This window comes from Equus asinus, chromosome 7 (assembly GCF_041296235.1).
Source record: "Equus asinus isolate D_3611 breed Donkey chromosome 7, EquAss-T2T_v2, whole genome shotgun sequence".
Classification (NCBI taxonomy): domain Eukaryota; kingdom Metazoa; phylum Chordata; class Mammalia; order Perissodactyla; family Equidae; genus Equus; species Equus asinus.
The window spans coordinates 57,599,165-57,616,845 of NC_091796.1; the positions used below are offsets into that span (position 1 = coordinate 57,599,165).

General features: G+C 42.5%; 1 protein-coding gene across 2 annotated transcripts; it reads right to left on the minus strand.

Annotated features, from left to right (window-relative positions):
• Window positions 1-316: 316 nt before the first annotated feature.
• Window positions 317-16,924, minus strand: MC2R (melanocortin 2 receptor). Of its 2 annotated transcripts, XM_070513539.1 has the most exons (4): window positions 16,789-16,924; window positions 9,643-9,831; window positions 3,498-3,600; window positions 323-3,167 (listed from the first exon to the last, which is right to left on the minus strand). In XM_070513539.1, exon 4 carries the CDS (start codon window positions 3,039-3,041, stop codon window positions 2,145-2,147), a length of 897 nt encoding a protein of 298 aa, XP_070369640.1. In that variant the 5' UTR covers window positions 3,042-3,167; window positions 3,498-3,600; window positions 9,643-9,831; window positions 16,789-16,924; the 3' UTR covers window positions 323-2,144. The 2 variants fall into 2 exon arrangements, with proteins under 2 accessions (XP_014692808.1, XP_070369640.1); XM_014837322.3 differs by lacking the exon at window positions 3,498-3,600 and having other exon boundaries at window positions 317-3,167.
• Between the last annotated feature and the right edge of the window lie 757 nt (window positions 16,925-17,681).

Here is a 17,681-nt window from a genome sequence, read left to right on the forward strand (position 1 = left end):
ACGTTTGAAGGTAGAGGCAGGAAACCATAATTTTTTTCAGTAACTATGAGTACTAAAGACCCTGATCTCATTTGAATGTAACTGATGACCTAGATTTGAAAATATCTCTGAGTTAGCACTCAGCCTTTATTTTTGCTTTATATACTATTAGAATAACCTTCTTGACTTTGTTTCTTAGATTAAATGCAACCAATTGAAGAGCATGAGAGGTGGAGGAATTTCATGGTGATTTCCTCCAACAACAGTGAGAATGTGACAGCTGACAGCTTAGGAAGGATAGCAGACCTATTACCAAAGGCAGAATTCAATAAGCACAGCAGTTTAGGACCATTTATGATTGGGTCGAAATTGCATTACACACATGTATAGTATCATAGAACAGCACAACCTCAAAGAAAAGTTACATTTTATTGACATTACTCAGTTCAATCACAGAAAAGTGTGCTATACATTATTCTTTTAATGGTAGAAATAACATTTAAAAATCATTCATAGGGGTGTGCTTTAGATTTTATGGAAAATAAGCTTATATATAGTATTTTATATATTAATAAATCCAGGTTAATGTACATTAGAGTAGTATCATCCCTTTGTGAGGGGGAAGGAGCAAAGAAGCATTTCTACATAACACAGAGAACAAGAAGACACACTATGGGGTTCATCTCCAATCTGTGATGCAGGCTGTCTGGAAACATGCCTGCAGCTGCCTTCCCTTTAACTCCTTGCTTTCTTCTCTGCTTATTAAGGTCCTGTCCCTCCTCACATCTAATATTGAACCCATCACCAGACCAGCAGTCCTCTCAGCAGCTCAGGGAAAATTCTACTGAAGGCCAAGTATTGCCTCCTCCAGAAGACACTGTGACTCTCAGTGGATCTTGAGCAACCACACTCTGTGCATCTGAAGACATGGCTTCTTTTCTCTCTCTCATCATTCATCCCTTTAAATTGTTCTCCAACTTAGCAAGGATTTACAATCAGAATTTGCTTCTTCTTTAAGCTTTATCTGTAGCTATTAAAAACAGATAAACTTACAAATTATGTTTCTTTTATTCCCCTTGGGGATGCCACTCTTCAATATCTGGCATGTTTCCTGTGGCTGATGGTAGGGTGAAATTTTCCAGTGGCTGGATCTGCCACTCAGACTCATCTGTGGGGGGAGGTAAAATGTTTTCATCAGTCAATGGCTTGGGTCTCAATAATAGCACTATTCTTGAAGGGTTGATTTGGTCTTGGTTTATCCTATAGTCCAAAAGCAGGGTGAACACACACACACACACACATGCATGCACACTCTGCTTATTCCACCAAATACCTTGGGGCTTTGAGTCTCTTTTCCTGTACTTCTCCATTTGGATAAATACACAAAGATTGATCATACCTTCTGCAAATAGTCACAATTTTCTTCTGGCCTTTATTTATCCCCACATAGGAACAAAATGGATTAATTTTTATTTTCTTCTTTGAAATTTGTAATTCTAAGGTGTGAGGAGTTCTCACCAGGCAGGGATTTTCAGGCCAGTGGGATACTGAGTGATCAAAGACGACTAACAGATGACTTTATTATTGGAAACTCAGAGGTAGTTATTTGACATTTATACTTTATACCCTGCCTACTTCCAAAAAGATTTGAGATGGCATACAATAAAGCAGGCAGGCCAGAGGGAGTAGGGTGAGCAGAGATTCTGTATGGCAGTGCAGGACAGGTAAATTCAGCTGCAGCAATTTATTAGCACCTTTGGCTTACAAAGATTCTGTAGTTTCTGCTCTGAGTACTTGCCCTGGTACTTTAACTTGTAGAAATTGGTTGAAATGGCCTCCAGCCTCGAAAGGCTACCCCAGTGAGATGCTTGCTAATCTATAGGAGAACAAGATTTTGCCTTAGCCCAAAGCTCTCAAATTTGTTTGCTGTATATGCTTTGTATTCTGTCCTTCTTTTTAGTACATTATTTTATCTCTCTAGTCATAAAAGTTGTACCTACAGCAAGGCTGTTCACTTGGAACTAAGGATTACAAACACTAGTTAGTGGGATAATCCATATACGTGTTAGGGAAGGAAAGGACAGTCGAGAGCATTAATGTTTAGTGGTATGTCATGTTATTTTGTCACTTGACAATATTATCCCTGTGGTTCCTAAAATCAGGGGTCAGTACTGGTAACTGTTGCAGAAGATCATCTTTTTGAATGCCTCCCTGAGCTCTGGGCTCCGGAAGGCATATATAAAAGGGTCGATGACTGCATTGCACATGATCAACATGCCATTCACCTGGAAGAGGGACATGTAGCAGACACAGTAAGGGTTATTTGGGCAGAATGTCATTAAGAGGACATGAAGGACAAAAGGGGCCCAGCAGAAGATGAACACCCCGAGCAGGATGGTCAGCGTGATGGCCCCTTTCATGTTGCCTCTAGAGAGGGTTGAGATCTTCCTGGCATGGGAACGGGCCAGCAAGAACATGTGCACATAGAGGCATAGGATAAAGACCAACATGAGAGGGAACAGCGAGGTGAAGGTGATCACTGTGGGGATGTGATGGGAGAAGATCACCATGGCGATGCCGCTGCCCAGGCAGCACGTCCAGATGACTATCAGGACAACAATGGCACGGTGCATGGTCACAATGCTGTGGTACTGCAGAGCATGGAAGATTGTGATGTAGCGGTCAACGGCGATCACAGACAGGCTGAAAATGGACCCAAGTAGGGAGAGGATGAACAGAGAGTCAATGATGTCATCGGCTGTGGTTTCAAAATTGCTACGAGGCTTGAGATAACCTGTGTTTCTGAACATGATCAGGATATTTTCCAGGATCTTATATAGGCTGCCCAACATATCAGAAATGGCCAAGCTGCAAATGAAAAAGTACATTGGTGACTGGAGATTCTTATTCTTGATCACAGCCAGAAGGATCATCAGATTCTCCAAAACCCCAATGATGGATATTGTGAAGAATATCTCTTCTGGCAAAACCACAAGAGGACAGTCTGAATTATTTCTTGCTGTATCATTGATGTTTTCATATAGATTGACAATGTGCTTCATTTCTCCTGCTTGTGGTTAAGACCAGGGATGTTACTTGGACTAGACAGGAAACTTGATTGATTCTTTAGAATTTTTTCTTCTTTGTAGTATTTGCTGGAGATCTGAGGTTAAAAACCACACATCCACCTAAAAAAGAATATATAGAAATAACAGTTGCAAAACAGACTACAAAATAAAAAGCTACGTCAGCTTTAAGAAAGCTCTATTGCCTCAACTAAATATAGTGGTGCAATAATTTAAATAAAAGTTTACTAGAACCTCATCTTAACTGCTCTGTGAAAAACACCTTTAGTGGAATTTTGAGCCCAGAGATAAAAATAAAGATTATCTTTGGCCTCTCCCCCTCCCTCTCCCCATCCTTCTGAAGAACCCAATTGTATGTGAGATAGATTAGACTGAGAAAAGAAGTAAAAGAAATGAAAGGCCTGTGCAGAAACAGGAAAGCACACGACTAACCTTTTTCAACTTGGAGGTGGTGGCCGGGTTCAGTGGTTGGATGAGATGTTTAGGTCCTTTCTTTTCCACTGCTTGTCTTTCTGGGTTACTGCTGACCCTACAGCTTGTGGGATAATGGCAAAGGTATTGACACACCATTCCTGAAACTGACTATGCAATATGTGTTACTTCTATTTCAAAAGCAGAACTCACAGGAATGATATTTCCATAGATTTCCAATATTTTCAAGATTTCAGTAGGTTGGAATTGAATTATGGCAGCAGAAGAGTGCAGTTGCCCTCAAGCAGAACGTGCTGACTAGATCATAGTTGCACAGCTTTGAGAAGTCTGCTTCTGGTGAGAGCTTGTGGAATTTATACTGTTTCAGTTTCCAGATGGCTAGACACAGGCAGTTTTATGAAATGTATTAGATTTGCCTTAGCCATTGCAGCAGTTATAAAGATAAGGCCACAAATTATTTCTACTCTTCCTCTCAAGAGATGGAGCTTAATTCCCTGCTACTTGAGTGTGTGGGAAGCCAGCTGCTAGGTTGTAAGGTGGCCCTGGGGAGACTGAATCTAGGAGTGTAGCTCTTGATCCAAAGTCCATAGGGCACTCATTACTGTCTTACACTAAGGGTTTTCCTGGAAAGGAACTAATTTCCTCACAAAGGACTGGGATCAGAGGTCAAATATTAAGGTGGAAGTTTATGAGTTACGTAGGTAGATGATGAGGAAAGAAGTGGAGTGACAGGTTGAAGCTGCTGATAGGGTTCCACCAAGGCTGACCAATCCATCCCTTTTGGCCTGGGATTGAGAAGCCTGCATCCCGGGCACCTCCTCAGTCCCAGGCAAACTGGGATAATTAGTCACCCTAGTTCTACCTACTTAGGCCCTGGGAAGTCTGTATGCCGGCAGAGTCCACACATGCTGGAGAAAATGGGACCTGTGATGGTTAATTTTATGTGTCAACTTGACTGGGCCCGGGAGTGCCTGACATTGGCCAAACATCATTCTGGGTGTGTCTGTGAGGGTGTTTTTGGATGAGATTAACATTTGAATCACTAGACTGAGTAAAACAGATTGACATCCCCAATGTAGTCAGGCCTTATCCAATCTGTTGAAGTCTGAGTAGAACAAAAAGGCTCCCACAGGAAAGGGGAGCTCCTCCCACCTGACTGATGAGCTGGGGAAGTGATCTTTTTCTGCCTCTGGACTCCAACAGAAACATCAGCTCTTCCTCTAACTCACCAGTTCAGATAACTGAGTTTAGTTAACAGAGGGTCATTGTAAAGTCTTAATCAAGTGACAGTGTTTTCTACAAGCAATACCTAAGTGGGAACAACAGGGGCATAGAAATTTAATATAACTTATTACCCCTGCTGGGCTCTGAGAAGGGCACTAAGACAATAAGAAAATAGTACATGTCGATTTTTGTTGCAATTTGGGTTGGGGTGGGGAATGGTCTGTCTGGTTTCTTGCATATGTTGTTACCCCTCACAACTTTGAGAAAGGAGTACAGTGTGGCAGTTAAGAGGTGGCTCCACTACACACCTGGCCAGAGTGTGGCGTTGGCAGTTACTTAACCTTTCGGGATGGTTTCCTCAATTGTCAGATGGGGATAATAGCAGCACCTACCTTGCATGGTTCTGAGAATTAAATGAGTTAGTGCACGTGGAGAGCTTAGAATGGTGTCCAGTACGCAGTAAGCAGTCATAAACACCTATTAGAGTCATCACTCCCTTCAACCAAGAGTGGGGTTACACACCACCTGTAGCTCCCCACTCCAGGGTGGCAGCAATTCATGAATTTGCAGTAACAATGGCTGATTGATGGCCTGTTGAAAGTGGTCCCATGGACTTCACTGATTTCTATTTAAATTCAAGACCATCCTGTGGATTTACAGGATTGGCAGCAGAAGATCAGCAATACACGTTAACTGAAGCTGGGTTTCAGAACCCCAGCTTCTTAAGATGTGCCAGAATCTCTTTGAACATTTCTTTTTTTTATCAATGCCTCCATCAAATGCATTCAAGATTAAAAATATATACCAAATCTGATCACATTTATGGACTCAGGTTTAAGACAGGGGTCTCTGTCTAGACAGGGTTTCCATAGGTGGTTCATGATGGGCACAAGCCTTGGGCCCTGCATTAGGGTTCTCCAGAGAAACAGAACCAACAGGAGATATATCTACAAGATCTCTTTATTATATTCACTTCTTTTCTGGGCTTACAGTTTACTGGGCAATAAATATCCACCCTTCAAATCCATGCTGCTTCTCTCCTTCCAATATTCTATTGAAACCTGCCTCTGGCTAAACTAAATGAATGGTTCAGGACCCCAGCCTCTGCTAACCCACTCATCTCTTCCACTATGATCTCTCTTGGTACAAAACATTTCATTAACACGACTAGCATTCATGCATTTATAGTCATATTCTACCTTTTAGGGTAGAGAAATTATATTTGATGTGGGAACACTATGTTTATAATTTTTTTTTCTCTTGCTGGGAAAGATTTACCCTGAGCTAAAATCTGTTGACAATCTTCCTTTCTCTCTTTTTTTCTTTCCTCCCAAAAGCCCCAGTACATAGTTGTATGGTCTAGTTATAAGTCCTTCTAGTTCCATGTGAGCCGCCTCCACAGCATGGCTACTGAAAGACAAGTGTTGTGGTTCCAGACCTGGGAATGGAACCTGGGCCACCGAAGCTGAGTGCACCAAGCTTTAACTGGTAAGCCATCAGGGCTGGTTCTGTTTTCTTTTAATTTGGCAGAGCTTACGTGAATCTAATGGGTATTTTAGCTATTTTAAGAAAGCAACGTGTCTGGTAAACATAAAAAGCAAAAAAACAATGTTAACTATTCATGGAATACTTATTTGAAAGTGCCTTTTAGACCATTGAAGATCTGGACTCCAGCGTGTGCTAAAGAACGGCTTTGCATCTCCCTCTGCCAGGGAGGGCAGATTAATAACCATCAGAGCTCTCCAGAACGTTTTCAGTCAGCTGGAACAATTGCTAAAATGATGGCCAAACAAAGCATTTTAGAAAAGACACCAAGAATTATTATTCTGCAATAAAGAGGCAATCAATTTATACTTAAGCTAGCAGGTGTTTTGGTTTTGTTTTTTTCTTTTCTTTTTCTTCCTGCTGACTCTAGCCTCCCCTACGTGAGTCAGTCATTTGATTCTCTGGCCTCATTTTGAGGGTAAGTTATTGATTGACCGGTTATTGGGCACACTCTCTAAGGGAGGCCACTCTCAGCCCAACTAATCGAGCTGCACGGTGGCTAAGTCTTGGTTTTCAGAGTGATGTTTAAATTTTGATCCTTCTTATATTGTTTTTCACCTCTGGGCTTAATTCCTTGCCTGAACACCAAGCTCCTCCATCTTGAGCTTTAGTAACCAAGATCTTAAAAGGCTCCAACTCTGTGGTGTTGCCCTGGGAGGCAGAGATGGGAAGGTGAGTGATGAAGGAGAAGCGAGGGAAGTCCTTCACAGCTGTAGAGTCTGCACCTAGAAACAATCTTTGCTGACTCACTTGCGCTGAAGGGGTAGGTTTTGGGTGCAAAGTAGAGAATTGGGCGGCAATTATAATCACATGAGGACTACAGGGAAAACAAAAACCAACTTTATTTTTTGGCTGGATCTAGGGGAACATGAAAACATGAATCATCAGAGTTCGTGGTACTACAGGGGCAAACAAATGTGGCCCCAACTACTGTTATGTGGCCCAACTTGCCGGATGCTCTTTGCAAAAGAGAAGGGAGCATGGGCACCTGTAAAATGAGAGTTTTATATTGATTATTGGCTTTGACTAGAAAATGTAAAAAATACAATTTTTCAATTTTGAAAGGGTTCTAAGAGAAAGGAGAAGGCTCTATCATCTGTTAAATTTCTGTCATGTGCCAACCGATACTCTGTTACATGTTGTACATGGCATATCTCATTTTCATCCTGTTGCCAAAAATGTGAGGTGGTCACATTCTCCCCAGTTTGCATCTGAGGAGGTGAGGTGGAAAGGCCAAGATACTGAAGTTCCACAGGCTTTAAACTGTGGAGCTGGAATTTAAATCAAAGCCTATTTGGCTCCAAAAATGAATATCTGTTACAACAAATCAGTTAATCTTAGCGCTTCTATAAATATTCATCTGATAAGGATATTTTATTGGCTTTGGTAAAAAATAAAAACAATATAACTTATAAACCTTAAACCTGTATATCTGACTCATTCAGGATGGTTTCCCCAAGTTTCTCTCTCAAAGATAATTAAAGAAATTCAGAGAATAGAAAGGCCCCGCAATCCCCACTTTTGGTTGAGAAAAGACAGCGATGCCATGGGAGGCCTCGAGCAGAAAGGCTGCAAGCATCCTGGAGATGGTGGACTGTGTTTGGGGGGCTCCCCTGAACTTTTCTGATGATAAGTTAGCAACACTGAGCCAGCATGTTCTCTGTGCTGCTGGGAGGTTGTTGTGTTGCTCTTCTGGAGAACAGCAGGAAAGAAGAATAAGGTGGCTTATTCTTTTACTGAGTGGATGCGTAGTTTTTATTATAGGGTTTTCAGGCTTTTCCAGCTGATAGAGTTTTGTAAGCTCGGCTTTACAGAGAGCCAGCATGGGAAGTGAGCTCTGGGGTCTAAGGTGTGAGCTGTCGGGTGTGCCTGGGGCTGAGCTGGGTGGAGGTACATGTGTGAGGTGGAATTCTGGATTACCTCTGGATGATTTGAGAGCTTCCAGTTCCAATGCATGGGTTTTTTTCCCCACACCAAGCAATTCTCTGACACCAGCTGGGTGTCTTACAATTCAACTCAATTCTGACACTATCTGCCTGGAGGTAGCATCACATCCTGCAGGTGAAGGACTCAGTCCTACAAGACTACTCCTCCACTTCAGATGCCAGTTGCAAGTTCAGGTTGTCATCTTTGCTTCTGACCCATTGGCTATAGATGGAAGTTCCAACAACCCCCTCCTTGGGTTTGATTAATTTGCTAGAGCGGCTCACAGAACTCAGAGAAGCAGTTTACTTGCTAGATTACCGGTTTATTATAAAAGGATGTAACTCAGGCACAGCCAGATGGAAGAGATGCAGAGGGGAAAGTATGGGGAAAGGGTGCGGAGCTTCCGTGGTCTCTGAGCGCACCACTCTCCCCAAAACTCCACGTGTTTACCAAGATAGAAGTCTTTCAAACTCCATTCTTTTGGGTTTTATGGAGGTTTCATCACATAGGCATGATTGATTGAATCATTGGCCATTGGCGATTGAATCAACCTCCAGCCTCTCTCCCCTCCCAGGAGGTCAGGGAGGTGGGACTGAAAGTTCCAATCCTCTAATCACATGGTTGGTTCCCTGGCAACCAGCCCCCATCCTTAGGTTACCTAGGGGCTTTCCAAAAGCGACCTCACTGACATAACAAAAGACACCCTTATTGCTCTCATCATTTAGAAAATTGCAATGGTTTTAGGAGCTCTGTGACAGAAAAGGGAAGACCAAATATATGTTTCTTATTATAAATCACGGTATCACAGAAGTCCTCTCAGCATCCCAGCTTCTGTGCTCCCTTCTTCCCTTGTTTTTACTAGATGCAGTTAACATTTTTATTTCATTCTTTGAATAAGTACTATAGTCGTATATTTATATATGTATATGTGTATGTATGTGGAGATAGGTATGAATAGTAAAAAGTCTCCTTCCCAACCCTTTATCTCATTAAAGTAATGCCCCATTACTACTCCTCAAAGAGGTAGTCAATCATCTTCTGGGGTTTCTTTATGAACATGCAAGCGAGTATGAATATGTACATCATCTCCCAGTTGTTAGTTAGGGTGTCCGAGAAGCAGGTGACAAGATGGGATTAGAAATGCCTGTAAAGAATGAAGGGGAAAGGCAGCAGGAGCAGGCAGGGGAGCCTTCTGACTAAGAGGCAGGCCAGACTCCTGGGGGTGGAAAGGGGGAAGGAAGGAGAATTGAGGAGGAAGATTCTCAGACTGTGGAACAGCTCTAAGAAAGTTTCGACGCGGCCAATGGGGAGTCCTAGAGCCAAAGGTGCCAATTAGAGGAACCCTAGGTCCTGCAGAAACAAGTTCTGCTAGTACTCCTGCTGTGCTAGGCCCCCCCGATCCCCTGACTTTGTATTCAAAAGGTAGTATATTATACATAGTGTTCTGTACCTTGTTTGATCTTGGAGACTTTTCACGAATTAGATGGATCACTTTTTCTTTTCTTCCTCCCTCCCTTCCTTTCTTTCTTCTTCTTCTTTGTTTTTTAAACCACTGCATGGTATTCCATTATGTGGATATGTCCTAAGTTATTCAGTCTGTTCCGTCTTGATAGTCACTTGAGTTGTTGCAAACACTTTGCTGTACAAAGAATGTTATAATGAATAATCATGTAAATATATAATTTCTCATGTGCATGTATAAGTAGGATAAGCTCACAGAAAGGGAATTGTTTAGTGGAAGTGTATATTCATTGATGATTTTCGTAGATATTGTCAAATTGCCTTCCAGAGGGGTTGTGCCAATTTACACATCCTCACCAGCAGTGCATAAGAGTGCACTTTCTCTCTATAGCCTCCTCAATACGGGATTATCAAACTTTTGGATTATTGCCAATGAAACACCTGGCAGATTTTGACCTACATACTTGCCATGAATTTTATCACCTCCCTTTGTTATCCCAGTTGAACCATGCTCTCCGCCGTCTGGGCACTCTCATGGCACTTTGGCCTTTCCACTTTTAGCTTCCTATTTCTGTCTCAGTGCCCACAAACACACCAGACCTTTCCTGCCTCAATATTGGCTGCGAGAGGTGCCCAGCATCTCCTCTTTGGGCACAAACTGTCCTTATAACTGATTTGTGCTTCTATTTCTTGGTCTTGAATTCAAAGAGCCAAGAAAAAGAGTGGAAGAACTGAGTAGTAAAATAAGCTAATAACGATCTAGTAAAAAAGGAGAGATGAAAAATACGAAACAACAGTAAAAGCTTCAAAACCAACATGCAGGGGCAGGTTAGATTTTATGTAAATTAAAAGTAGCCAAGTGGTAGACTTTGTCCTGAATGGACCAGGGGCCTTATCATAAGGTTGTAATTCAGGGGCCTTAGCATAGGGTTGTAAGAGGGTATCTCCTGCTCTCGTAGGTTAGTGCCTCTGTGGCATCTTTGAAGTATTTTGAATGTGATTCTAATTGCAGATCAAGATGAAGCTCATTGAAATGTCGGAGGCCATTCTTTGAAAGCAGAAGAGTTATTCAGACTTTGACCAGAGCTTAATGGCTCTGAATGAAACTTAAAAAGATGGACGGTGAAGAATGAGAGTGGAGCAGGGTGGAGGATGTAGGTTGGTCAATGAGCTTGCCAAACATCCCTATGGGCGGGATCCCCAATCTTCCTTCCCGCCCAGCATTCAACACCACCCAGCCCTGGCAGCTCCTGGCAGGAGTCAGTGTGGTGGTCAAGGTGTGTGTAGCTGATTGGCCCACCAGTAACTTTTACATGGTCACACCCCTGCAGGAAGATCTGAGCCCTTGCCAGTTCACACCTTTCCTCCCAGATGTTTGACTTGAATAGGGCAGACTACTTTGAAGGACTTCTCACAAAAGGGATTGAACAAAGGAACAAATTGAAAAGATTTTGTGCCTGTTGTGAGGAACTTTATAAGTGATGTTAATCTTCAGTCCATGTAGTGCAACATTCCGCCCTTCCCTGGTACCTGCCATTGGATGCCCAACGCTACCACTGGCCTTAAGCTGATGCTTTTTAGACATGAACACTATTGACTGCTGTGGAATGATCTGTGAAGGCTTCCACCTGATTTCTTATTGGGTTTAATTCTGTGTGACCTTCCAGAATTCATATTTTTGTATGATTGACAGATGGCCCAAAGTCAAGCATGTGTATTGTTATCCACTGTGGTTTGTGGGGTAATGAAGAGTCTAATTTGAAAGAGTGCTAGTGTTGCTATTAAACGTCAAAGAAGTAGTTCTCTTTCACTGTGCCTTTGGATCCCTTAGAATCAACTGCAGCACGGAGAACTTCTCATTGGAAGCTCATTGATTTGTTTACTTTACTTTATGGCCCTATTGACATTTATACAGAACAGCATAATTGAATTGCTGAGCTAGAAGGGCCTTGAGAGCACCTAAGTTCAGCAGGTACGCTGCTGAGAATGTTTTCACTAAGGGAGTTTTTCTTTTTTGCTTCTCTTTCTTACCAAATTGAAAAAAGTTTTATATGAACTGTTGTAGCTTTCACCTCCCCCCCCTTAATGTAATAGTAATCTCAGCCAGTTTCAACTGTCACTTGTGTCATCCTTATTATTTTTATTTACTCTGAGGTTTGATATAAGTGTATTATCTAGCTGGCTAGGGAAAACTCAGTTGAGATTACTAACAAAATAGGATACTTGGAGTTTTATAAACACAACTTAATGGACACTAATTTTTCTCAAATTACGTTATATGATGCAAATGAAGATAAAAGACTCAGTCACTGAGGTGGAAAGGATGAATCTGTAGGATACTTAGGTCTGCTGTCCTGTTTAACTATATTCCAGAGAAATGGTAGACTTTTCTGGGAAAGGAGCTGGATATGTTGATAAGAATACAGCTAAGGATGTTCATCGGAGGGTTACCTAAAAGATGTTAAATCTGATCTCCAAACACTTGATCATAATGAGGAATTTGGCCTCCGGAGGAGTTCATATTTTTAGTGATGATATATCTTTGGGTCTCTGCTTACTCATCTATTTTTCTCCTTAAAACAATTTCTAATATTCTTCAAAATTTCCAATATTCTTGGAAAAGAAATCTGAGAAATAGCGGTGTGTGTGTGAGAGAGAGTGAGAGGGAGAGAAATGACATATTAAGATCAAACTAAGGTTTGATCTTAGTTAGGGACAGTTGACCTTCTGGGTATTACTAGAAAGTCTCATTTCCAATTTATCCTAAAAATACAAAAACTTTTTGTGAAAGTTAATTTTTGTTTTAGTCTAAGAGAAATAATCATGGAAATCAAGAAAAAGCATCAAAAAAATAGATATCCTTAACCTTTGTCATCTTCAGTTTCCTCATATGTAAATGGAGACAATGCTGCTTAGCTCACAGAGTTCCTAGAGATCTTGCCTTACGGTTGGGTGTATATATGATACTATACGTAAATTACCCAGGCCAGAGCCAAGCACACAGTGTGAGCCTGGTAAAGTTTATTCTTCTTCAGAGAGTTCTCATTGCCTGCAGAATAAAAGTCCATTTTAAAATACTTGGCATTTAAGGCTGTCTTCAGTCTGTTCCAAACCCTTGTTGCAGTTCACCTTAAAAATGAGTTCTAGATTGTCCACTGCACAGTTTCATTTCTACTGCCACCCCCGAAATAGCTCCAGATTTCCCCTTTCACAAAAGCACAAAATAGTTTCTAACTGCTTTGTTTAGCTGAACAAATGCCTTTAAATAAAACTATTAAACAACTGCTTTTCTCTTCCAGATGAAGAATTTTAAACCTACTTCATATCTTTGGATGGATGCTCTGAAGCTTTCTTTGGCTCACCTGGCTCCTCTTACCACTACCTCTGGGAAGCAGGTGACCCGAGCGTGACAGGACCCTAGGGCTGCCTTGAGCATGCCAGGCAGCTTTTGGTCTCTGACTTCGTGCTTTGTGCACTCCACAGTGGAACTCAGTCCCAGAGGACGGGGGGTGTTAGCTGGGAGCAGTTGTTATCTAAGAGGTATGGTGGGAGTGGGGGGATGAGAAGGAAGAGGAAAGGAAAGCGTTAGGATCTTTTGGCTTTAATCCAAGTAATTAAATAAAGAATTGGCATTTGTGAGCACCTTCTAGGATCCAATTTCAGGTTATGTGTGGTTGGAAATAAAAAAGATAGGAAACACCATAGCACCCACCAAAATCGAGCTGAGGAGATAAGACATACACACCTTAGAAAGGGAAGAGGGAAGGTGATGGTGGCTTGCTAATCTGAGTCATGCTGCTCCGTGGTGTACACGATGCGGAAAAGGATTGGCTTTACCTGCCAGAGCTGTAGGTAATTTACCGTGTACTATGTAGAGCAAACATGTGTTTAGCAATTTTAATTAATACTCTAACAGATAAAAAAGCAAACTCCCAATTCATCAGCACGTGCTTAAAATTCTGTCCTTTAAAGGCAGGTTGATTTTGCCATGGCTTCTCTTACAATGGTCTCTGTGGTAAAAGTCAGAGGGGCTGCTCAGGAAAAGACATTCTCCCTTAATGCTCCAATTAAATATAAGAGGTAGGTGCTAGTCCTATTTCCTGCTCCCCCACCCATTTCATACATAAGAAAACTGAGTCTGCGAGAGGTTCAGTAATTTGCTCAAGTTCTACCCACTTACTTGTTTGCCTGGCTCCAAGGCCCATTTTTTCTCCTTTATTCCAAACAGCCTCTGCAGGCTGAGCATGAGTGGAAGCAGGAGGATTCTGGCCCACTAGGCTAGTCTGACTGGGTAGCAGTCCTGCCCCCACAAGCACGTGGGCGTTTAGGGGTCATGTTAGTTTGAGCATAGAGCTGCAGGAGGAACCAGGGCCTGGAGGCTTTTCGATTCTATGGCTGTTTTGGTGTAAAATAAAATAAAATAAAAAATAAATAGCACCGTAAGACTTGGGGATAGTATTAATCTGTACTCTTGGAAAGAAAAACCGAGGAGAAATTCCAACAATAGGTGAATTTCTAGTTCACTTACTAAACCTGGGCTGTCGCAACAGCCTTTGCTAGCACCAAATCACCCTTACCAGCTGCCGATTTTCTGGATTTCACTAAATAGAAGCATTTATAACTCTAAAGACTGGCTATTCACGTGGCACTGCTCATTAATGATAGACTACGGCTCATCTGAACCCAGTGCACACCCTTCTTTGACCTCTGTCTAAAATCAATCATGAGAGGCCTTCAAGTGACCCTGTGTTTGGGGTACGAGGCAGCCTCATTCTTCTCTTTCCCAGTGTGTGGTAAAGGCGGCAGCGCTCCCCAGTGTGAGCACCCAGCCATCAAGGATGCCTGTCCATGGCAGGTGTAGAGAGTCTATAACACTTGACAGGGCTCTGTGCTTACAGTATTTCTTGTTTGAGAGTCACAAGAAGACTGAAATTAGGCAGGAATGACAATGTTGCATATCGTAGGACAAGGAAATGAGGGTCCTAAGAAGCGAGCTTTTGCCCAAGTTTACACAGCTGGAGAGGTTCTCTGCACGTGTAGGGTATCTCTCCTTCCCTCCTCACCCTGACCCTTGACCTTCCACCACCTCTAATCCTCCCCACTTGAAGTTTTACTCCACTGGCCCGAGCCTCCTCCAAGACCCTTCCTGCGTCTCTCCACATTGACCTTTCCCCGCCGTCTCAGCAGCAGCTACAGAAATGCTTGCTGGCTTGACACTTTGCCACTTGAACATGTGCTAGGTCGTTTTAGCCTCTCTTGTTTGCACCATTTATTTTCCCACCAAGTCAGGGTCCATGTAAGTCTTCCATGCGTTGCTAACACAGTGCTTAACTTAGCACGTGCATATTTTGAGTTAAGCACTTACTTTAAAGCCATGTTCTAAATTTTAATAGCATGGCTCCTCATAGCCAGAGAGCAAAGCACAAACTTCTTACAATGACAATTGACACCTTTTCGACACCTTCTTTCTTGTCTCTCACCTCTCTGAGCCCAAAGTCCACCTGGGTTCCACCTACACCAGAGCCTCTCTGTCTGCTCATATGCTTCTCCACTTCGAGCCTGTGTGTGTAGAGTGATTTTTGTGTGGCGTCCCTTCCCTACTTTCTTCTTCACCTTTTCGTGTTTAGCACGCATATCCCTTTCTCTGCGCAGACTTTCCTAAACTGCCTCTCCTCTCCCAAAGGAGCCTGAAGGAGCTTCCCGTGCATGTTCCTATGTTCTGTTTGTCCTTATTTCTCTGATGGCATTACTCACATTGAAACACACTGTCTTCCCTCATAGATGGATTCTGAGTTCTTTAGGATAAAAACTGTCCCTGCCACCTGTGTACGCCCAGAGCCCAGCCGAGAACCTGTGAGAGGGCAATTGCTGCTGGAGCAAAACTCCACCGAAGGATGGAGACTGTTCTGTATCGCTCTACTCTGTATCTCTAGTGGGGCTCTCCCTCTGGAGGGGGGCTCCCCCTCTCTAGCCTAGGCTAGAGTTTTCAAAAGGCAGAATTAGGGTGCCCCTCTCTGTGTCCGTGGCCCCTGGAGCTCACAGCAGGCACTGACTGGTGCTTGCAGCAAGGCCTGGCACCTCAGTATCCAGTGGACTTTTTGATCAATGCTGGAAGGAGAGAGCACGGCTTCTAACCACCACTTCTGTACTCCTGCTCGGGGTCCTCCTCCCAATCTTGCTCAAGGCCTTACTCTCACATCCCCTTCTTATCTCTTTACTATTACTACCTCTTTTGGGCTTCGCATATGTGTATTTGTGTATGCGTGTACGTGTGTATGTATGTGTTCGTCTGTGTATGTCTGCACGTGCGTATGTTTGGGAGGAGAATAGGTAATAGAGTTATTTCAAGACAGCCTAGGGAAATATAAGTGTGAATAGCTGTTTTTATGAAAAGACTGAGACCTCCGTTCTGGAGAATGTATGTCCCATGACAGAGCCAGCCAAGCAAAGTGTCTGACGTCTGCAGTGACTGCACAGCTTTCCAAATGATGACCGCTTTGGAGGAGTTATATGAAAATAAGTGCATTTTTAACTTTCATTTATCCTACACCTTGTATTGCTGCCAGTGAAGTCAGAGGACTACTGAACTAATGGATGAGAAAGGCAGAGAGTGTACACTGCCCCAGAACCACAAACAATCCAGATGCTTGCATCCAAAGAGCTGCTTAGACACTAATACCAGAGCGCAGGATGCCAACCACATGCCAGCATTCCTAGTCACCATGGCAGCAAAACTATCACCCATGTGAAAACAGAAAAGTTAATCAGGTCAAAGGGTGGCTTTCATGAAGGGATCAAAGAAGCATGATTGTTTTTCACTTCTAATTCCACTGGGGAGAAAAATGGCCACAGTACTTGAATAGAGCTTGATGATCATTTAAAGACTGGGAACACAGAGAAGCCAATAAATTCACCCAGAGGGAAGGTTGCTTCAGTTAGACAAACAATTAATAGATTTTATTGTTATAGTTTAATTAGGAAAAAAATATACTCCCTCAGGAAGGATGAAAGACCATAATAAAAAGATGAACTCTTAAGAATTCTACATAACCTTTTCTTCAATTTGTTCCTAACTGCTCTATTTATGATCCCAAGGCACTTAAGAACCTGAGAAATTAATAGAAAATGTACTTACCTTCAGCTCTGAAGCAGGAACTTTCTGGCCAAGATGACTAAGAACAAATGAAATTTGAAAGAAAAGCAAGCAAACAGACCTTGGGCCAGGAAGCGCCGGAACATATGCATCACTGGGAGAGACAGTTCGTTTGTTATCATAACCTTGAATAAATGTCATATGAAATGAACTGCATATTTCTGGTAATGTGAAGTTAGAGAAATGGAAAGAAACAGATTAAGACACAGTTTCCCTGGGCTCAGCTAGACAAGGTTGCTTCCAATGTTTATGATGAGATTTATGGCATATTATGGGATTGTAAGCTTGCTTGTTTAAAACCTCATTTTAGAGTTGCATTTGGTTTTCCATCTCAGGAATTCAATAAACTGAGGTTTTGAGGAAACGGTTTTGGAATAATTTGTTTTAAAACTTCCAGCAAACTTCTCAAGACATCTTGTAAACATTTGGCTCATTAACCTCATTAAGAGGAAGCAATTAATCCTCTTATTTGTGTTTCACAAGACTAAACAGTGAGACAGAGGGAATTGTGTGCTCAAGGGCACTTAGAGCACACGCCAAGATAAGGAGAGAACCCCCACGTTCTGCCAGTTCATCTTGTCACAGGACTTCACAGCAACCACCATCAAGAACTCCATCATTCAAAGCAAAATTGCTAAGTTTCAGGGTCCAACAGTGTTGGTTTTCTGTTTGCCACTGCCTGCAGGGAAGGACCACTGTTGGTGTCAGGCACATCGACCTGAGTGTTTAATTGCAACATGGGGCCCAGTTTGGGGATGGACCTGGGGCTTAGGGGCAGAGTCCAATTCAGTGGCCATTTCTAAAAATATCAGTTCCAGCCCCAAGCTGGAAGATGATCACATGTGGGTGGTAGAAAGGACTGAGGACAGAGGTCT